Below are 24,093 nucleotides of genomic sequence, written 5' to 3'. Positions count from 1 at the left end.
GTAACGTAATAAAATTAATAAAGTTACGTGTCGTAAACATCGTGGACGAGAGAGAGAGAAAGATGTACGTGCATATATATATATGTATATATATATATATATATGTGTGTGTATGTGTGTGTGTGTGTGTGTGTGTGTGTGTGTGTGTAGGGAGAGAGGAAGATAATAACGTATGTGTATTGTGTTTCCTATATATTTAGAGTCTCTATGTACCCACTTCCGATACCTCTGTCGTGATGCAAATGTCGGTGTGAAGATATATATATATATATATATATATATATATATATATATATGTATCTTGAATCTTCACACCGACATTATATATATTGCTTGCATATATTCCGTCGAATTGGTGTTGAGAGACGAGCTCTTCGCTATGAGACAAGGATCAAATCGTGAAATATTCCTCCCCGTTGATACGACGCCGCTTTTACTCTCGTTCTTTCTCTCCTCTCGCTTCAGGGCACTCCGACACAATTCGAATCCGCGTCGGAGTCTACGAGGACAAAAGTGAAACAATTTAACGCGTGGGATATATATATATATATAGGAATCTCTTCCCCCCCTCCGTTAATGTAAATATTCTTCTTTGTCGCTACGCTAACGGGTTCGGCGGCGATAACGGTTCGCGCGCTCACCCGATTTTTTTAAATCCGATACACTTTCATATGGTATAATCAACGTTTTCACGTCCCTCCTCCTCTTCTCTTCTTTTTCGCTAGCTACAGGTATTGCAAGATAGTGCATGTACTTTACAATGAACAATGTGAATGTACATATACATATATATATATACATGTATGAGAATGCACCCGAAACCACCGCGCTTTTATTTCATCCCAAAATGACATCAGATTTTCCCTCCAGCGAAAATACGAGATAAGAATTCAATTCATTGTATATTGCAAGATTTTAAATTTTTAACATGGAGCTTCAGCTCATTCGATATATTTTATAATGAAAAATTTAGTAAAATCAAAAAATTAAACAATCGTTATCTGCATAAACTCTCAAAATTAAACTTGCCTGAACTCTGCGAGTTGAAGCTATTTTGAGAGTTATCAATTTTATAATTTTGAAACAATCATTTTAATATCCGCGATTGAGAAAAGATGCGATAGTTTCGGCACGTCCTATACACGGTCAAGACGACCGTTTTTATCACTTCGATCGTTAGTTGCAAAAATTTTTTTTCTTGACTGGCAGAAATCTGACAAGTCGTGGTGCGTAAATCATGCGTAAATCCTTAGCACAATGTAACTTATTCACGGACACTGATTAAGTAGTATTAAGTATCGATAAATATTACATTGAACGCTAGTCCCGCGGCTGTCTCTTCCTCAGTCTCTTCGTTGAGATTTTCGCTCGTGAACGAAAGCCCAAAGAAACTGAATCTCAAACGAATCAATAGAATAAATAGAATTTAGGGTCGCTCTGATAGTTAAAAAATTAAAATAAAATTTAATCGTTTTAGGAATAAAAGCGTTTCAAATAAAATTACTCGATTTTACTCGTCAGCGCTAAAAGGTAATTAATCGTCAGATAATATAAAAATTAAAATCAATTCCAGCTGTTTCAGAGACGAGACAACGACTTAAATCAGACTGATCTCTTCTTTCTTAACACTGGCGAAGAATTAAATTCACCGCAGTCTCGAGATAATTTAATAAAACGCGTCGATTTGTCGGCTAATGTGTCGAAGGAACTGAGAATTGCGACCGCCGGCGTGATCATTTCGCGCTCGCTGATTAATCAGGTATATCCAGAGAAGGCCTATCTAAATGAAGCGCGGCCGGAAACGGGGCTACGCGCGAAATGTGACATGCACACGACGACATTTAATGCGATTAGAATTTACTTTACATACGCTATAGCGCTATATATAATATATATATATATATATATATACATATATATATATATATTTGTTTTTCTTTTCGATGAAATTCGGTAAAGGATCGCCGCGCATTTTGGCATTGAGTCTTTCAGGTTGCACTCCTTGCGTCACGATTCAACTTCACTTGGTGTTATCGATTAAATGGTAGTGGCATCTTGGACCAGTAGGCCTTAAAGACGATACAAACGCGCGCGAATGTGTGTGTACGAATGTGTGTCTTGTACATATGTCCCTTGCGTGTGCGTGTGTGTGTATGTACGTAAAGATTTACCACGCGAGATTGGAAAAGAGAGCGGGATCACTTCTCGATCCCCGAAGGAAATGCAGTAATACTCGCGACATACTCGTCGTTTTTCTATTATCAAATACACACACACATATATATATATATAATTATAATAAAAGTCGGCACTATCCTAGGCTACTCTAGATTCACCTATATCAAGCAATAAAATTATATACGTACCTACTACTCTTATTCTTTTCCCTATTAACGACAATGCATGTAGAAAAATGAGCCTCTCGCGTCTTTGGTTAAACGCGAAGCATTTAGAAAGTAGTCTGGCAGTGGTTTCGTAGATGCTTCGACCTTAGCCTCGGACCAAATTTTGATTTTTTTCCCTCCCCCCGTTCTTTTGCCATTCTCTCTTACTCTAATTCTCTCCTTCGTGATTAGACGTGATTTTTAGCTATCAGTTTTGCAAGAAATTGAATCAAAGTGACGTTTACTCGGGACTCGTCTTATTGAGCTACAGTTTTTTGTTTGTTTGTACTGGCGATTTCCGAGAGGTGCACCAGTCTGTGCTTTGTCCGGCGAGCTCGGCCGAGCTCGATAAAAGTTGTCGAATTCGAATCTGAGCAGCCCTCGCTACGCTTCGTATGCGACCCCCTTTGACGCGTACCTGACACATAAACCCTCCGCACGTTCTACGTTTCAGAAATTCATTCAAAGAAAAACCTATCCTTTGGCATCATCGCTTTTGGCTTCATCATCGGACGATCGGTCGCCGCGGTCCACGTAAAAATCGGCTTCGGTGAAACTTCGTCTTCCGTGTTCGAGTATGAACGATCGTCGTCTCATCCTCTTCGCCTCAACGACTTTCAGAACGCGCGACTGCAAGCGACTGCGCAGACAATGGCACAAGAGCAGTATGTTCCTTAGGGTAGTGTCGTTTAGGTCACTGAGAAGTAAACTAGAGCTCTGCTCCCGCAAGGCAACGGCGTTAATTCCCGTCGCTTCAGTTCACGAGTAGATGGTGATCACCTCCCGTCCGCTACCCCGCACCATCAGTACCCTCTCCAAGCCTTCGGTGAGCACCTCGAGGAATTCCATATCTGATTTTCGGCAGTCAAGGAAGTTTAATTCGGTCTCTTTCATTTTTTTTTAACCATATTTTTCCGAAAATCTACCGCTAATTTTTTACTCTAAAATTTACTCTAAAAACTTTTTACTTATTATATTGATTATAGCTAGCAATTCATATCTTTGTAGTAAAAGCTAATAAATTTTTTTATAAATGATATATTTTTTTCACGACGATCGAAAGGATACAGTTAGATTCACGTTCCATCTTCGTGTCCCGGGGCGGTCCAGGAAGATTCAGGATGACCAGCTGAGCCTCGCTGCTCATTTTACGGATTACCTCGTTCAGCTTCAGCGAGGTATGCATACGCCTCACGTCACCCTCGTCGCTGTTACAAAATTATTATTATTATTATTATTATATATCATTCTATTGTTTGTTAAAAAGCAAATTTGACGTCAAAGTCAAGAAAGATGATCGCGACACTCACGGTGTAATCGTGGGTTTCTTAACCTCCGGACTTTGACTTTTGTTTTCTTGCGCTTCATTCTCGGCCTCCGCCTCCTTTGCATCCTTCTCCGTGTTCTCTTTATTTTCCGCCTTAGGCGAGCCGCCAATCAACTTTGTCTCCTCGTCATTATTCTCCTTAGCCTCCTCCTTTTCATTTGCTTCCTCGGCAGCGTCCAGCTCCTTGTTATTTAAATCGGTTTCCTGCATCAGCTTCGTGTCGTCGGTCACGTTTGTACTCTGGTTACCCGGTTCCTGGAATCTCACCTTCGTCGGCACTTTGGCGTCCACGTTGTGATGGTGATCTACGATCGCCTGTACCTGGTATAATGATAACGCGATTGAGCGAATAAGCGAGCATCTTCAGCCTGTGCAGTAGGAGACAGTCGGTCGAGAGGTGACTAATAATCTAGCATTAAAGCGCTATGGCCATCAAATCAATACTATCTATATAAGCGATCGTGCCAATGAAGCCGAAACTGAGAGACGCGGGGAGTTCCTCAGATCATGATGGACAGGAAGAAACAAACCGGCGCATGGTCGCTAAATAATATAGCACAATATCTAAGAATCTTTTCTCAAATTAATCTTGAATTTTGAAAGTTTGAAGTTGAAATTCAAGCGGAAAATTGTTAATGTACAAGCCTTTTATGATTTATTTTCACAGAACGCTATATTCTTTATTATTTTAGAAATCAAAGTTTTGCTAGTTTTCAATTTTTATGATGTAACGTTTGTAATTTGAAGTTTCGTAATCTCAGAGTGTACTTATAAAATATTAACTTGCGATTCCCCGCGGTAGTTTCTCCCACTGAAATATTAAATGGGAGTAGGAGTGAGATTGTTATACGTGATATTGCGGGGAAGGAGTACACAATATAAAATTGTCGGTGCAATGGAGCGAATGACGGGAGGTAGGCATACATGGAACTCCGGGGGGTAATCTGACAAACCAGAGGTAATTTTTCCTCGGCGGGTACCTCGTTGAAGTCCACCAATGTCTGCACCTTTATCCGTGAAGAGCACGCAACAAACAGACACACACCGATCAGTATCACCGTCACCATTTGTTGTTACTTAACAATTATATGCCTGTATATATTACTATAATCAATTCCCCCCCGCCCCCTTTATTCAGAATTCAACACTTACCACTCCCAGTGATTGCTTCTTGTTCAGTTGTAACTCGCGTAGCATCTGGTTTCTTTGCTCCATGATCAAAGTGCGTTCGTACGTGTACGCGGAGATGTCGGTGTTCGTCTGCGAACAGGTCAAGACGCGGAATATGAATCTACCGAAGTAATCGCGATATCATTTTTCCTCGTTAAACATTTTTATCTATTTTCACGAAATAAAATTTTCTAAAGAATTCAATGTTTTCGTTATATCAAAATTACTGTAGTATCGGATATTACCATTTCGACAATCTCGACTTCCGCCTCGATCCTCAGGTCGTACAGGAACTTCTTCAGATCCTTTTTCATCTGTATTGAGTTGTCCTCCATCTGCGCGACCGTGAAGATCCTCATCTTGCAGTTCTTCCAGGTGCGCTGTTGCTTCAGTAGGAACGGCAGTAACATTAATAGGCCGCCGTCGTGCACGATCCACCAGACGTCAATGTTGCCGATTATCTTCTCGCTCGAATCCGGGAAGAAGTTTATGCCTTTGGGCACCAGTAGTGCCATTTTCGCGGCCGCGACGCTCCTTACGGTTTGCAGAAAGACTCGCCAGGTTCTCTCCTCTTCCGACTGCCGCCAGCCGTACGGCCAACCCAATATCACCGTATTCGGTTTCAGTCCGCCGAGTCCGGTATTTTGTATCAGCGAGCTCAGCCCCTCGACGACGTTCTTCGCAACGAGAACGTCGACGAAGCCCTTCACCTTCTCTTCCGCCGCAGTCTTCTTGAGACTCTGCTTGGCCGCCAGCGCCTCCCCCGAGTTCTGCGTGTAGTCACCGGGGATGCAGCTGACGCTAATAGTGAGCCCCTTGCCGGCCTTGAGCTGACTGGCAAAGGCGAAGAGCTTGCGATACTTAGGCACCAGGTCGTCGGTAAGTTTCGCGAGGATCAGGATCTGCGGACGCCAGTTCTTCGTGTGCGGCGGACCTTCCTCGAGCCTGAGCAGTGAGTACCTGGCGGCGGACAGCGCCAGACCGCGGATACCGTCGCCCCATTCCTTCTCGGCGCCGCGATATTCGATGTACTTGTAGATACAGCCGGCCATACCCATCGCCACCAGTGCGTAGTACCAGCTGGTCATGAACATGACGGCGATGCAGAGCGACAGGCCGAGGACCGACAGGCTCCAGTGGTAGTATTTGAATCGCGGCCTCCAGTTCGGCGTGCGCAGTAGGGTTTGCAGGGCGCAGGCGAGGTTGACGAAACCGTAGCACATGAGGAAGAACATGGACAGCAACGGCGCCAGGTAGTCCACGTTGCCGAGCAGGATACCACCCTGACAGATCAACACAGTGAGCACCAAAGCACGCGTAGGTTCGCCTCGACTCGAACTGGTGGCGAATGGCGTGAGGAAGGGAATGATGCCGTCCTTGGCGATTGCCTGCAGCAGTCGCGGCGCTCCCGTCAAGGATTGCAGGCCGGCGCCCAGGGTGGACAGGAACGAGCCGATCAGGATCACCCACTGATTCGGCCACGCCATATTCGCCACTACCAGCTTGCCACCGATACTCTGACCGAACTTATCGCGTAGCAATAGATTATCAACGGTTCCGGCGAATAGGAGGACGCTGGACAGATATACGGTGGAGGTCGTCAGGATCGCGCAGATTGTGCCGATCGGAATGGATTTCTGAGCGTCAGCCAAGTCACCAGATCGGTTGGAGCCCGCCATAATACCTGCACATTAGTGTCGTTGATTTTTTTATTGCATCGTATTTAATTGAAATAATTATTTCAATTAAGATATCGTTTAAATAAAAATTGTTAATTAAGAGTATTGATATAAGACTCGTGTCGTTAACGGATAAATGAATATAATGTTGCTGTTAATGTCCGTTCGCTTACCCGTCACGGAAGGAAAGAATATGCCGATGAGAATAGTGAAAGTCGTGGTGAGATCGACTTGGACTTGATTAAAGCTCGATCCCGACAGAACGTCCATGTCCTTCGGGTCACTTCCGTAAGAGATTAACTGAGACTCCTCTTGGAAACGGTCCCAAATGTTCTCTACGTAGCAGAAAAGAGAGAATGCATTTTATATTTACATTTTATAAATTTCATTGTTACGTTCATTGATGTTATATTGTCTTCAGTTATATAATTAAATTATATATAATAATTATTAAGTTATATATTATAATATATTATAATTAATTAAAATATATTATATTACAATTAAATTATAATCGCTCACCTAGAAACACGCCGCTGGCCAAGCCGCGGATACCGTTGATGATGGTAGCGTTATTCTCAGAATAATACGAATCGCATCTCGCACCTCGCGTCGTGCCGTTGCAGTAAATTTTTTCCAAAACACCACCGGGATGTTTATTGCAGTCAGTTAAAACGTCGATGTCCTTTAACAGCCTTCTGCCGAGCACGCACAATCTAAAATACAAAGTCTCTCTTCTTTAAAGCGTTCCATCTTCCTTCGGTTTCTTCGTTCATTTTTTTTTTCGCGATAATTATCCGCCCAATTATACCACTTATCGTCGCAGCTTTATAATCACGACGGTATTCCGATAGTATGCGGCTACATAATGCGAAAATTAGTGTCGTAAATTAGTTTAGTACTTTAGAGACTCGTTGCCGTTGACGTTGACGAAGAGCCCCACGTAAACAGCGACGATGGATAAAATAACGCAGGCCAGTGCGACGGTGGCGAACTTGTTAACGAACTTCACGCCCACAAAGACAATCGTACCCATTACCATCAGCAACATGGTGCCGTATACTCGGAAGTTGTTGTACATGATGTTGGCGTCTTTCGTGAAGTCGCCGAATATGCTGAGCGACGGTGCCATGTAGGTCTATTAAGTAGAAATATCGTAAAGTCAGGGAAAGCAACGTTTCTTCGAATCGTTAAGCATGAGTCACGGACTACGCGCGATTCACGGTGATTCGCGCCCTTTGATTTCGTCAAATTTCGCTTCGCTAACAAACTGGCACGAATGACAAACGAATGCGAGCCTCAATGCACAAACCTCACACGAATAACTAACTTCGAATTTCAAACCACGAATATCGCGTGTAGTCTGGCGCAAACTTTACGGGAATTGTGCGAAAATCTGCCGTAATATTTCACGTACAATTAACATCGTATCCTTTACGTACATACTTTGCAAGTGTAATTAATCAAAGCGTGATAATCCTTAATTAATTTTGACGTAATGGTTATGAAACACCGCGATATTTTCACTTCTATTTCAAAGTATAAGTCAATTATCGCGATCAATTGATTAGGAATGGAAGGGAAGGGGGGAGGGACTATGGTTGATGTAACGTCGTGTTTTAGTCGATACTCACGAGAACGATCTCGACGGCGCCGATGATGTACATCGCGGCGGCCAGGGTGGTACCGGTGTAAAACAACATACCCACCGCGCCGCCGAATTCCGGGCCCAAGCTCCTCGAGATCATAAAGTAGGAACCACCGGCCGGCACTACGCCGTTGGTGGCGATGGCACTCATACTGATCGCCGTCAGCATCGTCTGCGCACACGAAGAATAGCTGTTTGCGACCGATCTATATACCTACCCCGAAGTTTAATTCACGAGAAGCTATTCGTATTTTCGTTAAAAATTCTCAAATACTAATTGCCTCCAATGTCTCGACTAGAAATCGATTTTTCAGATTAATTAAAAAAAAAATCTGGCATTGATAAATCTCGTCTATTGTCTCTTCTCTCTATTTTAATATTTTATTTTTAAAGATGCGCTGTTAAAAGTTACTTTTGAACTTCGTATATTCGTAGTCGTGTCTTCGAATCTTCATATTTTTACGTATGCACAATGTACGCTTGAAATTTTGATTTCGCTCTTACAGTTCCGTAGATAAACACTCACAACGCAACAGCAGATGAGCACAATCAAGAAACCCTGTATGGCGCCGGCGGTGCCGACTACCCATGTCAGCCGGATAAAGAGGATCACGCCGAAGATGTTCTGGATACACGGCAAGTAGACACCTATGAGAGTACCCATCCGTGCACCACCCCCCGTGGGCGGAGCTGGTTTGTCCGGGTCGGTCGCCGCAGGGATGGTGTTGCTATAGTTGGCCAAGCTGTTGAGCAACGTCGAGATCCGCGGCCGATCCTCCATCTCCTCCTGCAAGGATTCATCTCGATTTTTTTCTGCCGGTCGGTCGCGTTACGGGATTTTCGGAGGCGAGATATAATGATTTTTCACTCTGAACATTTTTCTTCTGCTGTAATTTCTCAGGGAGTGCGATATTTCAATCAAGGAGAACTGCTCTCCGTGAAGAACCATAATGCGACTTTTCGACTTTTATGTTCCGTTGGAATCGACAGCTCCAACATTTCGCCCGAAATTTAAGGGGAAACTTGATATTTACAAGCTGCGGCCGTCTGATCACGTATAGACTCTCGCTACTTCCGTACGTGCACGTACAAACTTTGCTACTTTTATCCGGCTATATATATAGATAGATGGATAGAGACTTTTTCTATTTCCATCTGGTTGCGTACAGACCTCGCGTTATCGGACGGAGAATGCGAAACAATCCCGAGATAAACGATTCGTCCGACCAGTCATCGACTCTTATCACTGGCTTCGTTCGCATTCCTACGGCACGACGGGCGGTTGCGCGACCCTCGTGTGTCCGTCGCGCGCGATCCTGGAATTTCCTCCCCGATATAAGATTCCTTATTATGCCGAAAGGGACACGTCGCGACCTCATTTGCAATTTTATTGACAAACTTTTGCGGGAAAGTGTCACGTAACTCCGTCCATCGGGACGCTTTTATGGAAATTGTTAGCCCTTTGTCATGTAAGTTCTCGCGCTGCAACCTCGTTACAACAGTATTACACGTTGTCGATCTAATTTCACGACGACTACTTTTCACATCGGACATTTCCGTTCGGCATATCGCACAGAAAACACGGATTTCTCTATATCAAATGTACGCGATGAAAAAGAAACACGAGTTAAAAAGATATCCCAGACAGCGATTTTCTTCAAGAAATTGCACAACGCATTTCTCCCGTCTTATCTCTAATCCCTTTACGTGACTTTCTTTTATTTCTTCTTTTATTTTCGCATGTCCGCTATTCGATGATAGATAGTTATATCGTTTTTCAACTGAAGCTATGATCTAACAAATAAAATCCATAAAGTCTCTCTTTCCTCTTTCTCCGTGATTTCGATAAAACCTCAGGTTGGTAAAATGAACAGAATAATTGCTATGCAAATACAAGTCTAAACTGTCCTTCGAAATCGCTCTCTATCCTATTCCTCTCTCTTTTTTTTAAGGATAGTACTGTAATTTTCTTTGTCCGGATTTATTTCAACGAAATTCACACGCGCGATAAAAATATACGGCTATTACTTGTACACCACTCAAGTTTATCTTCAATTGCGGTGTTCGATCGAGTCGAACGAGAAATATGAGAGTGCTGAGAGGGTTAAAGTCACCCGGAGCGAATTATCGGATTCGAAAGAAACGGGGTACAATACTCGCCTCGCGCGCGCGAGATTCATAGCCCGATAATGGCTCGCAATTTTAAACGGAACCAAGCAGATAAGGAAACTGGGCCGGTCGGAAGCTCCCGGCAGCTCTCTTACGGTTAGGAAAAGTAGTGGAGTTCTTCGTTAAAACTACAAGGGGGAAACGATGACAAGAGAAAGAGAGAGAGAGAGAGAGAGAGAGAGCGGATGAAGGGAGGAGAGACTTAGCCCCAAAGTACGCGGCTTAACTTTCTATTATGAAAGAACTGCAATTCAGAAGAGGATTCTTAGCGGTCGCAAAATTCCATCCTGTTTCCTCAGAGCTCCAAAATGCAGGACATTATTGAGGGAACTGCGGAGCTGATAAGCTTTCGTATAAAGATATAAATTCGTAACTTTATAATGAAGAAACGTCTGATTTTCTTATTATAACTTTATGGATAATCTTTAGCAAGATAGTTCCGTTGTAAGCCGCGGTTTTTACAACACAGTATGATAATTAATACTGCAGTGATGATTTTACTACATGCACCGAAGTAGATAATTCCTTCGAAGAATCCAGCGGCTAAGAAAATGATTAATGAAAACGACGTAGACATCAAAAGTTATAACAAATCGGGTTATGCGTTTTCTCATTTTCTTACTTTTCCGATAAAGCAAGAAGTTTTTCTTTTTCCGAGATGCGTTCGTTTTATAGGGTAAATAAGCACACTGAGAGAAAAAAAATGGTTGCAATTACCATAATTTGATTATAATGTAAATTACTTTGAGCGCCAACTATACATTTGTTTGGTAGAACTATAAATATAATTATTATTACTAAAATTATAGGAATAGCAACTATAAAAATGGGACTCTTAACCATTTTTATTTTACCATACAATAGTTGCAAATACCAAAGCTTTTCTCTCATTGTCAGTGCACGTTGGAAGATACGACTCTTTGCGAAATAAGATCTAATTCGCCAAAACTTTTGTTGTACTCACACTGTAGAGATACAGATTGGTCTCATATCCTGACTTCTTCTCGGAATTGGTGCTGACAATGGGATCGCCATCTCCGCCTGCGCCGCCTCCATCGCCTGAAAGCAAGAAACGTACAGGTAATTAATTATTCCCTGGTTTTGTCTGGATTTCTGAAATTTTTTAAAAGGGGAATTATCATCAGCTATCTATCCGGTAAAATATACCTTGCTGTTTTCATTGTTAACGACATAATGGTTAATAGTTAAGGATGTTCTCCAGAAAATTAGCGCCATTTTTGCGAAAAATTGTACATAGGGAAAAAAAATTTAAGAATCGCCAATTTAATAATTAAGTTTCGTCATAATTCTCCATATATTTTCTATCGATTCCAATTTCTTGTTCATTCGTACGTTTCGCGAAGAATTTGGACACCGCGTTAATGAATGTGTTCTCACAATGATCTATATGCTGCTAAACATTACATAATTAAACACTTGGTATTCCGTGACATATATACTACGAGACATGTATATTACCGCGTGGAAATCTGCAGTGACAATTGAACTAATGAGATGGTCGTTTATGAGATACTTAAACCTCTTAAGGTACTTAGAGAGAGTCATAACATTTACAACTGCCTGCTGGATAGCCAATATGACACCACGGCTACTTTTATGATGGTTAAATATTAATTGTCAAGACATTATATGCTCGCAAAAAATGTAAATAGAACTTAAAATCGATAAAACTTAATAAATATTTAAAAAGTATTTAAGCATAAAAACGTCAACGCGTTCTCGCTTATGCTCGGCGTTCAAGGGAATTTTCAATTAAAGGATTTTTTTTTTCAACATTTAAAAAACAAATTCATTATATTTCGCATGATTTCGCTTACGTTACTCGGCCGTATTTCATTTCTCCACATTCGCTTTCCTCCCACGTATTTCATACGCGAGAAGAAAGCCGGGGGTACTGGCGAGGATCTAACGACATTGCGATACCGTTAAAGGGCTAACTCCCAATAGTAGCATCCCCGCGATACAAATGGCAACGTTCCAACTGGCACGTACGATCGTTAATCGACCTGACAGAATTTTTATCAATGCGAATTCAGAGTCGGTCTCGCGAGGAGAGCTCCTGCCTCTCGGCCCATTCGTCTCTCTCAGCGAATCTCGACCCTCTCTTGGTATTCCATCAAGATGTTCATTCCAACAGAGAGATATTTCTTATCCAGCACGAAGGAGCCGCAATACTCGAATACAGAATTCGCCGCGCTTTGATTGATTAATTGTTTTCCCAGAGGAGTCAATTCTCTCTTAAAAAAAAAACACGGGCTACAAGCTATAAAAACGAAAGACTCGTCAACATTTTTCAGACACAAATTCGAGTAAGAGCGATACATTTTTCTTCTTTAAATTTTAAGTTATCGTTGCAAAATATTGAACAATGAATATGATCGAATGATACAAATGGTGTGAAATCTCTAATAAAGATATACGGATAAATATTGCTGTCTCATAAATTTACGTAAAAATTGTTTCCTGAAAAATTGTTTTCTAAAAAAAGCTTTTTAGAGCAACTGTTACAATCACAACATTTAAGCATGCAATTTTTCTTATTAATGAGGCAAATCTGGGCAGGATGATCGAAAGGATGAAGCTGGGAAGGAAGAATTAGGAGGATGGCGAAGCGGATTATGCAATCATTCTTACGTCGCATCGACGAGAAGGCGGGCATGCTCCTCACTTGATAGTCATGAGAGAGGGCTCCTCTTATCCCCGTCTACTTGAGAAGCTTCAGCGTGACATATCAGAGCCGCAAATTTCGCTCTTAATCTACTTGCGAAACGGGCGAACAAGTCGTCGCCAGTATACAATAACGTTACGCGATGGACATTACGCGACGAACGTAAACAAGGCGATAGCTCTTGGCCGGTGCATTTATAGTCGTCCTTATAGTCAGCAGTTTCCCGGGATCGCCCGTTCGTTCCGCGAATTAAAGGCTAAATCTGTGGGATCCTGGCCGTTCGATACTTTTTATAATTACACCGTGTGACGTCGGAAATATATATTTAGAAATATTCATAGCGCAGCGCGGGTACGCGCCTAATGGCTGGAAAATTGAGTTATCCTTAGCATGACTGTATAGTGTATAATCTTACTTACATCGAAAATGCACCATCATGCCCCTCTAAGGGCAAGATAATCGAACTTTTCGATTGGACAGAGAGCGATATTAATTTTTCACTAACAAAGTTGACGATCTTCGATTACTTTTGATCGTCGAAAGTCCAACTTGTCGTCATTAAGCGGATATTATACTAGTAGAAATTGATGAACGGTAGATGATTGAATGCTGTTTATTAACGTTTCATCAACGTGAATACTCATCCTTTAACGTTCAACGATGGTTTTATCGGCGAATAAATTTTACCATTAGAAAAGCATTGTCCCATCCCAAGGTCTAAACTAAATCACCGCACCTTATCACGCGCGATTTCCGCTGGATTTTATCGGCAGTGTAACGTAACGGAAAAATGTAGAAATGGCACAGAGAGACGACGAGCAATAGGACTACGCGAAGTAGGTCGATGGTTTCGCGTGCGATGCAATGCCAAGGCTCCTCTGCGTACGTGTCGGAAGAAGTAAATATGGTCGAAGATAGTCGCGGGAGAGAGAGAGCGAGAGAGAGAGAGAGAGAGAGAGAGAGAGAGAGAGAGAGAAAGAGAGAAGTAAAATAATACAGGCGACTGACGCATCCGAGGGGAAAAGCCGAGGGCCGTGTGTCTCGGTTATTGTGGGATGTGCTTCTTGACTGTCTGTTAACTTAGTTATATTACGTTGATCCCCTTATCTCGGTCCCTCGCGTCGTCTTCTCTTCCCTTCCCGCGTCACATCCGCGTTCTCGTACCTGATATCATCTTGTAATATTGCTCGCGGAACCGCAGTTTTGTACTCGTGAATTCCGCGCCTATGACGACTCTCGGGGATAACTCCGTCGGAGTTTTAGCGTGATCCGTGGCGATGTCGGGATCTTCGTTCCCGCGAGAGTGACGTGATCGAGAGATGAATTTTGACGCGCGGAATGCCGCGTTTTCGCTTCTTCGATGAAGCGCGGCGCGTCGCAAAACCACGTCACGAGCCACGAAAGAGAGATGAGCAGTCGACTCTCTGCCATAGGCTATAATATTTCTATGCATTACTTTTCCACCAATGCATATCTTTGACGCTCCTTCTATATTTTCCTATACCCTTCTGATATTTCGTGCATTTGAACGGACAGGAGTTAGACTCACATCTTCATTATTTAAATGGAATATTGGATATTGTGTGGCTTAGGCACCCCCCTGGCTATTCAAATGTCGATATTAATATCGCACGATATGTTAAGAGCTCAATATCGTTATTCAATATATACCCGTAATCGAATCTCAATAATTCACTTCAAGTTAATACTAAAACAGAAACGCGTCTTTACGCGAATGTGTTTACGCGCGCAATAACCGTTGCAATTCGCTAAAAAAAAAAAAAAAGAATTAACATTGACTCCGCGATGTACAATTACGTATGAAATAGTTAAAATCGCATTATATCTCCGCTTTCGCCATTCTTTAGCCTACTTAAATAATTTTCCATCTCGCACACGGGAATAAAGCAAGGCTTTTTCGCCGGCGGAAGAAACTTTGCGCGAACGCGGAATTTGTGCGACGCGCAGCTGCATTAATTTTTAATTACTACGAGTAGCTTGAAAAAAAAGTTTATTCGTTTATTAAAAAAAGAAGTTCAGTTATGGTACCTCTACGTTAAAGGATTTTCCGCTACGACGCGGACGGTTAAAGCAAAAGGACGGAATAAACGAGCGAGAGACAAGAAAGACAGATAAAGAAAGAAAGAGAAAGAGAGAGGGGAGCGGGAAGGAAACAAGAGAAATGTCATTTTTCCGTGGGCAAACCGCGATAAGGAGAAAATATATCGCGAATAAATACACGTGTCCCCGATCGAACTGCATTTCTTTGACGGATGCTGCAACGCCACGAGCGAAAAACGTAGAGATACGATATCGCCGTCACGAAAAATGGAGCTCTCTTTCGGGAATATTTCCTGACGATCCCTATACATAGGATCTTACGTGCCCTCACGTATAAAAGCTTCAACGTCTCTAACACAGAGAAACAGTCTCCTCGATAACGAACAAGTCGGCAGTAAAAAAATTTTACTCCAGTAAGTTTTTACTCCATGTCTACTCCGCAAAATTATACATCAAAGTCTATTTAAATGGCAGAAATAAAGGTATCCGTCAAAATTGAATAACAAATATTGCCATCATCTGTTTATAATACGGCCACACAGGTGATAATAATAATCATAATAATGGCTTTATGATCTGCGTGTTGACTGCGTCAAAATAATCCGCGATCATTCGGCGTAATTTCTAGATTTACTCTCTCGCATGTGTCCGGTACACATGTCCGAGTAATTACGATCGAGTGTCGTTTGCACGCCTCTGTGCGTCCCGCTCTACATTACGTATAGACACATGTAGATTCACGTGTAGCACGGGCGTGAAGCTAATTGGGTGGACAAAGCGGCCAGGGTATTATTCCCAGAATCGATCCCGATAATCGGCGGCAAACAGAGTAAGAATTATACGACTCTAATGCTTCATGACGCGGTCGTATAAGCGGGTCTCCCTAGGATCGGGTAATGATAATCGTAATATCTCATTGATGGGGCTGTAACCTGCAGACTGCGCCGACAAATGACGACCGTAAGACCATAAACCTTCCAGCGATTGTCAATATCAGGTTGCTCGGTTGACGTTCCATTACGATGATTTACAGGCCTCGCAAATTGCTTTAATAAAATTTCTTTTGCGGCAAAAAATTTATAAAAGGTTCGTAAAAGATCCCCTCCGTGCATCTCCGACCTTATTCCGGACTCGCTTTTACGTCCATTCACTATACGATCGTCGATATTCTAGTTGTCGTACACTGTTAAATTCATAGTCAAATTAAACTCAATTTGAGTTATTTTTAATCATTTCTATAAGTCGTCACTGCTCCTACTCAATGTGTTGTTAATTTAACCTAAAATAATAAAGTGAAACAATTTCGAGAAATGTGTTAAGTTTAATTTATATTTTTTAATTTATAAATGCATAATTAATATAAAACAATCACAAAAATGGATTAATTAGATGTAGTTATTTTTTTAATCACATGTTTTGTGTTAAAATAACATATGGAAGTTGAAAATAATAAAATGTTATTTAATCTCAAAAAATTGGGTTACAGCTGTTCCTTTTATATTTAACCGTGTAATAATCGTAATAATCAAATTTTATTGTTAATATTACAGAACTTCTTTAAATTAAAGTAAATGAATTACTAACTAGTTTTTAATAAGTCTTACGTAGATTCATTATGAAGTCTTTATACAGCTTTAAACTTTTGTGACTTTGGTTCTATGGTAAAATTAATTTAGAACATTTCTTTTTTTTGTTAAATTACAGTAAAATAAAATAAATAAATCATTTTTAATATAATTATAATAATATTATACAAATATACATAATATTATTAAATTTAACTAAATGTCTCATAATATTATTAAATTTAACTAAATAAACTCGAATGTTTCTTACAGATTTTTGTTACAGATTTTTGTTATCTACAGGACTAAAGTTATAAAAGTTTAAAAGCATAAAAACTTTGTAATCCTTGTTAATTAAAAAAAAAAATTAATGAAAGATCTTTTGTGATTGTCGAACGTTCCAATAATGGGACTATCATCTTTAACAATGTTAAAACTTTTCAACGTTTCAGATTTAAAAAATGTAGAAGGTATCTTAATGAAAGATTAATGAAAGGTATCTCGTAAATGTTTAAATAGCGGAACTTTGCAATAAACAAGTTAATAAATACAACGGCAGAAATAGTGGAAAATGGCGAAATTTATTCGCGCAAAAGTGGAGCAGCTTGTCGTCGCGACAGAGGCGATATAGCTGTGGAAGAAAGCCGTGTAAGGAACTGGAGCGGGACGCGATCGTCGTGCCTGGGAAATACAAACTCCGCTTTGTGCTTGCACGCGCGCCATTTGCCAAATTTGGGACAATCTCGTGACGGGAATTAACGAGAACTGAACTTCAATCGTCCACCAATGCTGATGAAATTTCGATACAAAAGTGATCCTTTAGAAATTGTTTTCTTGATTACATTATACAAAATCGCATTTTCTATATCGCAGTCTCTGTATCCGTTTATGGTTTGTGTATGATGTGTGTACGTATTGTTATTTAAATATTAAATTGTCGATCTTTCAAATGTCGAATATTTTCCGCTTTGAAAATGCTGCAAAAATAATTACAAAAATTTATGTAATATTTTTGTTTTTATTGTAAAATTTTATTGTAAAATTTTAAATAATCAAAAAGATACATTTATTATTAAATATTATTATATTATACATGTATACTTATACATTAATTATCGTAAATTAACTACCTATTATTTTTTCATCAATTAAATACTTTAGAAAGGTACAAGTCTTTTTCTTCCTAATGTCTCCCGATTCAAAGGTTGCTTCATTAGCTTTGTGATCGAGCCCGGAATGATGTGTCGCCACGAAAATCGAAGCTGCAATTTACCCTTTGTGCAGCGAAAATTAACGGCTCGGATGCATCGAAGATAACGCCAGACAACGGTGTCTGGTGGAAGACAGATCGGTTTACGTCGCCGACGAGATGGCCCTTCCACGTAAAACAATACACGAAAACGCGCGTCTTTTATCTCGGGAAATACACCGTATCGATGTTATCGTGTTTCCGTGAAAATACATCGTAACAACTTTATCTCGTTTCTCCCGCGCGGAACGCTGTTTTCGAACGTATTCACCGCAAAAGGAGAATTTTTGCAAACGATTCCGCGCTCTCATTGTATTCGCAAGCCATTTTTATTGATGATATCTATGCCAGCGTTGACATTTTAAATAGAACGAGATTCCTCTCTGTGCAAAAGGTTCTCTGCACAAATTGTTTCCTCCTGTAAAAATATTAATCGCGATACCTAAGTGGGGGCTTAATGGCCGTCCATTATTTGCAATCGAGAGCTGACATGTAATTATGCACGCGTCAGTGCGCGAGATCCGCTCGGATCGCACTAGATACACTTCAACGACCTAAACGAGGATCTGGAAAATCAGACCTAATGCACTTGACGACGTTAATTGAGGGCGATACGTTGTCTTTCATTATTAATTTTTCTTCGAGAGGAGACGGCCTCTCGAAACTCGCAATCAACGTAATTGTGTTCGTTACGTATTCCGAGAACGCAAGATATTCATCTTTCACCAATTTATATTCCACTCTTTTTTTTCCGCGACCTCCAATAAAATTATTATCTTCCGCAAAATTTACCAGTCGAAATAAATCGGCGTAGCTGTAAGTACGATACGATTTATGATTTATATTTAGCGACTTGAAAAATGAGGAAAATACCCGCGCGAAATAAGAATTCAAAGATTTAAAGCCCGAGGGATCAAAAACTCGAAGGACATTCGTAAATTCAGAATCGGAATGTACCTTCATGAAAATAAAATGTTATACGGGCATTACAATTTTTCTCGAATTCTTTATAAACGTCACGATTCCTCAATGCGGAAAATTTCGTTCAGCGCGTTCGGCACGCGAACTCCGTGGCGAATTGCAAGCGCGCGTCTATCCACGTTTCGATTTCATAAATTCTATTTCCCGACGCTCGTAAATAAAGTTAAACAGGCGTGGGCGCGTTTCGGCGGAGACGACGACGCCGGTGGTGGCGGCGGCGGCAGTCGAATTGAATTTCATATTTCAAACTTATGGCAATTACACACAGATATAGTATTTTATCGAGTGGGCGGCGGCTGGCGATTATTGGCCATCGATTTTACGTTCGGGCGCGACGGCGGCGATGGCACGTGTGCGTTTGTATACGTGCAGCGTTGCGTGCGTCGACACATGTTGCGTGCACCTCGCGATTAAGATGCGTCGCGTCGGCCACGAGGATTCATGCATTACTATACACGAAGGACTGCATCTTCAAGTCGACTGTCTAATGCGTTCATAAATATATCATCAATCATTTTTAAATTTAATTTTACATCGGTAATTGTCAGCATTGACATAACAAGATAACGAGACACTGAGAAAAATGTTTTGATTATATGATACTGACAAGTACAAATAAAATGCATTCGGATTATACACCAATTTCAGAATTTCGGTTATCGTGATTGAATTTCTGGTTATCTCGACTGGAATGTTTGATAGATTTGACTATAAGTATCTGATTTATACCTCTCCGTGATTGAATCTGCGAGATTTCCAATTTGTGCAACCAGACTTTTTCCCCGCGAAGCAAAATGTTCTTAGCAAAACATTTTTATCGTATTTCGAGTTTACTTCTTAATCTCGCGTTTCGTAAAAAGAGAACATTTCGCGTTCCCCGTTTTGCAGGTATCCGCTATCGACGGATATAAAAGATTTAACAGCGGACGCTACTATTTGCTCATCTGTAACCATTAAAAACTAAGGAACTTACCATGCCTATTCGATCGACGATCTTTAATTTAGACGCAACGGAGCGCAAGGGTAATAAACGAGTAATAAAACTGTGTAAACAGTAACGTAGTTAACGGTCGGCAGAGTTTGCGAGTATCTTTATGCGTCGCTTATCTCGCCTTGACTTTGGCCTGCTCGTAAATCGCAAAGTTGCCGACGAATTCAGTTAACCCGCTCGTAGCGTTAACGTCTACATACAATGTTAAATTATCGCGACGACAATCGAGTTGTCCGTTTTCGAGATGAAGGAATTTTAGTAACATTGTTAAGTAGTCCTTTCTCACCTGTTTTACAACGTACCCCTTTTGTTATAGTTTCAATTCTTGTTCTGTCAATTTTTCAAAAATTACACACAGATTCAACAGAGATTAAAAAAAACTTTCATTTTCCGAAGAAGCTTGACAACTTGAAATCCCTCACGAAAATCGTAGCTCTTAGGATTAAGTTAGAGTTTACATCTCGCGAGTTCTCCAAAATTATCGAGGACAGCCGCGGATTATCCTTGGAAAGTTTGCCGGATCGAAAGTGGCGGCCAGCGGGGATAGGAGCCGGGGAGTGGTCGGAGAGATCCAGCGAAATTTAAATAATCGGCAATTACGAACGAGCGGAGCGTGAATTTCGCGCGGAAGCGCAACCGCCCGCTTGAGCGCGCCGACGCTATGTCGGCGTAATTTCCCGCTGCATGACCGCACCGAGGTTGACGCCGCAGCATCCGATCTGACGCTGCAACGCGCGTCAATCGAGAGAAACTGTGTGTCAACAAGACACCCCCTCGTGGTAACCCGCTGGACATGCACACACGCGGACCGGACGGTCACTTATTCCAACGAGGAACGCTCGTGAGCCGCGGTCACTTTAATTTTCGCGGAGCTCGTGGATTCGGGCTCGTGGAGCCAATAAGATTAATCTCGACACACTTTCAGAGATTCCCGGACTCATTTGGAAATGGAATTCATCTCTTTCTCTCTCTTTTAAAAAGCAGTTCCAGTCGAGGAGCCTAACTCAATCATCCTACCCCTCAACAGATTCAATTTTAATTATTTAATATTATTTTAATTACTTTAATTATCGTTTCTAAAGCATTTATATGTAAATGAAAGAGAGAGAGAGAGAGGGAGGGAGGAAGAGAGAAAGAGAGACGATCTACATAAATGACTTACAGAAATATCTAAAAATTTCCCTTCCTAGTCCGCGGGCAAAAGAGATAAAGCGCTCACTGCAGAATTCAATGATGCGTAACTGCGATGATTCTCCTTTTTAACTCGGTCACGGTGAAACGGCGAAGCATTTTGTTGCCGAACGATGCAACGTTGAAAGCGCTTCGACGATCGCATTATCTCGTCTGTATGTAAACCGACGCGTGTTTACGGAACGGATCGTAAGTGGAGGAGGCCGACGCATAAATTTCAACGCGCGCCGCTCGACAGATCAATCATGACTATACACATATAGGCGTGTCAATGGTCAGACGAACACGTAAATCATGCGGGGAGTGCGCGCCGCAAAATGGTTTACGTCAATCCGTACCCGATAGTATCCGATTTGCTTAATCGCGAACGGATAGAGCGCATAGGGTGAATGCATCTTTTTGGGATATCAATCGCTTGCCGACGTACGGCATCCATCATTTGAAACGTGTGTGCTGTAATACATTCTTGTGGCATATGAAATTTATAAATGTATATCATTACGTGAATGTGTATAATATTCTATACTCTTAAGCTATAAATTAATTTATTAGCAAATTTATTAAATTCGACTCATTCCATTTCATTTCGTGTTTTTTTTTTGCAAAATATCTTTCTCCTGGAAAGATGATTATTTATTAATATTTTGACTGCCAAACTAATTTCGACAATAAATCTAATATGCTATTTTAATAATTTGTAGTTTTTTACGTCTCAATATAATTTATATTATTTCTTTAATATCTTAAATATTATACAATTAATAAAATCATTCTTATGTCTATTTCTTCCAATATAGATTAATTTTAATCTTAGCTTAACGTACTCTTCTTCATCTTTTTCGAATTATCCGAAATTAAAAAAAAAGATGAAAAATAAGCTAAATTGAGATTAAAGTTGATCTACATACAAATGAACATTAATCAAGTTATTAAAACCGTCACACTCTCTCTCTCTCTCTCTCTCTCTCTCTCTCTCTCTCTCTCATAAATAAATGACAGAACCTATGTTTCGACGAATTTTTTATGTGTCACTCAAATATAGATGACATGACAGTCAAAGTGTTAAAAAACAAATATATATTATAGATAATCAATTCTTGTTTAAACATCGTTCCTATACAATCAAAGATTCACGCGACTTAATTATGCCAATATTTTCGCGACCACGTTATGAGCAAATATTAATAGCAGTAATTTTATTGAAGTCTCATGTTAACTCGTGTCTCAGAATTCTCTTATTTATCTTATCACGAGATAACGTGGACGTTCTAAAATTGGGGATGTACCGTGAAAGGATCTCCGTACGCTTTGGATTACTTCGATTTTATCCGGAGCAACAATTTGTAGCCCCTCGATGGAAAAGTTTCCAATGTCACTCGATTTCCCAATACGTCACGGCAATCGTGACGGACAGAGAATCGAAGATAGAAATTGGAACTCCTCGCGCTCCTCGTGTCTTCGGTGACGAGATGTAAACAGACCGGTTTTTTGATGGTACTGATCCGTGCTCTGTCGTGTGCATTTCAACCGGTGCGCGGTTTGCGGTTTCCGTTTTTATTTAATCCCATCGTATTTTGCCGCAGAAACGTAACTCTCGGTCAAGTACGAATCGAGGCAGATACAGACTGTGAAATTGATATGTTCAATCTTGGAGAGAGACTCCGTCGGATTGTTCGTAGTCACTAGCTATGATTCAAACTATGATTCAAATGACCGCATCTTTGCATGCACAAAATATCAAAGGACAAAGTTGATAATTATATTATGAAAAAATTGTTTCCCCCAATTAGATTTATATCTGTTTATTTACTGAATTTGTATCTGTTTTTTACTGCGTTATCCAATTTATTAAAATTACATTATTATATTATATTATATTGTAATAAATGAAATAAATTATATTATATTATATTACTTGTCTCTTAATTGATTTTTACTCGAACATATTAATTCACTCCTGCTCCTCGATTCGCATACACATTGTGTAAAAATCTAATAATGATGTCATAAATATATTTAATCTCACAAGAATTTTCTTGCAGAATTTGCTAATCAATATCGACATAAAACAATTTCGCGAAACGAAATAGTCGCTTTTGTTTTCCGCAATTTCTGTAAAACGTCTTTCAAAGTTTATACGACTCGAAAAGCGAACCAATTTTTACCAATAGAATCTTAAGTCGTTTTGTTCGGAACTTAACAGATAACCATACATAGATATATATACATTGAAGAAAATCAATAATAACGTTTTCAACGTCTGTTTTCTTTCGACAGATCGTCGAAGTCAAAACGGACTTAAAAATTGGGATCGAGTCGAAAGCTTTACGCCGCACGGATGTCGCCCGCGGAACGAACTCTGACCTTTGATCGTCGTCACTGCCGAGCATTCGGAGCAATGCTTCACGTTCTGCTGATCAAAGGACCGCCGCTACCCTCGTCCGGTGCATTTGCATGCACACGTACATACATATGTCACGCGTGTATGCGGCGTGCCCCTCAGATGCAAAGTCGCTTGCCGACTGGTCGCCCCTTTTCGCAGCGTCCGCTTTGCGAACGAGGACACGGAGAGAGAATCGCCGTGCCGCTCCGACAAAGAGCATTTTTTACAATTGCACGTATCCGGTTTTTACTCTTAACTCTGCGACGGTCGCGTCCGTCGCGTGACCGATTTCTGTGACGAAATTTCCGAAACTTTAAACTCTCTATTCCGAGGAGAATCGATGTCCGCGAATTTTCACGCGAGGTTTAAAGTTATCGATTCGTCTGTTCATCACGCGATTAATGTCAATTCACAATGTTGGGATTGTTAATTTACATCTTGGACCATTGCTCTAATCAAACTTAAGTCACAAAGTATTTCCCATCCTGAATTAAAATGTAAAAGCAGTTGGCAATAGAACGTAAATGCTGAATTCAAATTAAATGTAAAGTTTTGATTGAATCTTAATATTTCAAAGCGTAATAAAGAAACAATTTTAGATGGAGT

The 24,093-nt window shown here is 40.7% G+C and overlaps 1 protein-coding gene across 3 annotated transcripts in view; it reads right to left on the bottom strand.

The window, feature by feature from the left end:
* Positions 1-1,922: 1,922 nt before the first annotated feature.
* The window catches only part of LOC105453832 (solute carrier family 12 member 4), a 73,563-nt gene continuing 51,392 nt past the window's right edge, over positions 1,923-24,093 (bottom strand). For 2 of the 3 annotated variants that reach the window (XM_011696052.1, XM_011696053.1), the window contains 12 exons: positions 11,342-11,436; positions 8,735-8,995; positions 8,195-8,380; positions 7,463-7,698; positions 7,083-7,276; positions 6,734-6,895; positions 5,127-6,565; positions 4,864-4,971; positions 4,665-4,718; positions 3,695-4,032; positions 3,453-3,592; positions 1,923-3,235 (listed from right to left, as the gene is read on the bottom strand). In XM_011696052.1, coding sequence (XP_011694354.1) covers positions 3,144-3,235; positions 3,453-3,592; positions 3,695-4,032; positions 4,665-4,718; positions 4,864-4,971; positions 5,127-6,565; positions 6,734-6,895; positions 7,083-7,276; positions 7,463-7,698; positions 8,195-8,380; positions 8,735-8,995; positions 11,342-11,436 — 3,305 coding nt within the window. In that variant the 3' untranslated portion in view covers positions 1,923-3,143. The remainder of the gene's footprint in view (positions 3,236-3,452; positions 3,593-3,694; positions 4,033-4,664; positions 4,719-4,863; positions 4,972-5,126; positions 6,566-6,733; positions 6,896-7,082; positions 7,277-7,462; positions 7,699-8,194; positions 8,381-8,734; positions 8,996-11,341; positions 11,437-24,093) is intronic. The other variant, XM_011696054.1, reaches the window with a different exon arrangement.

This window comes from Wasmannia auropunctata, unplaced genomic scaffold (genome assembly GCF_000956235.1).
Source record: "Wasmannia auropunctata unplaced genomic scaffold, wasmannia.A_1.0 LD335994.1, whole genome shotgun sequence".
Classification (NCBI taxonomy): domain Eukaryota; kingdom Metazoa; phylum Arthropoda; class Insecta; order Hymenoptera; family Formicidae; genus Wasmannia; species Wasmannia auropunctata.
Note: the sequence above shows the minus strand (reverse complement) of the source record. Positions and strands in the feature narration are given on the sequence as shown.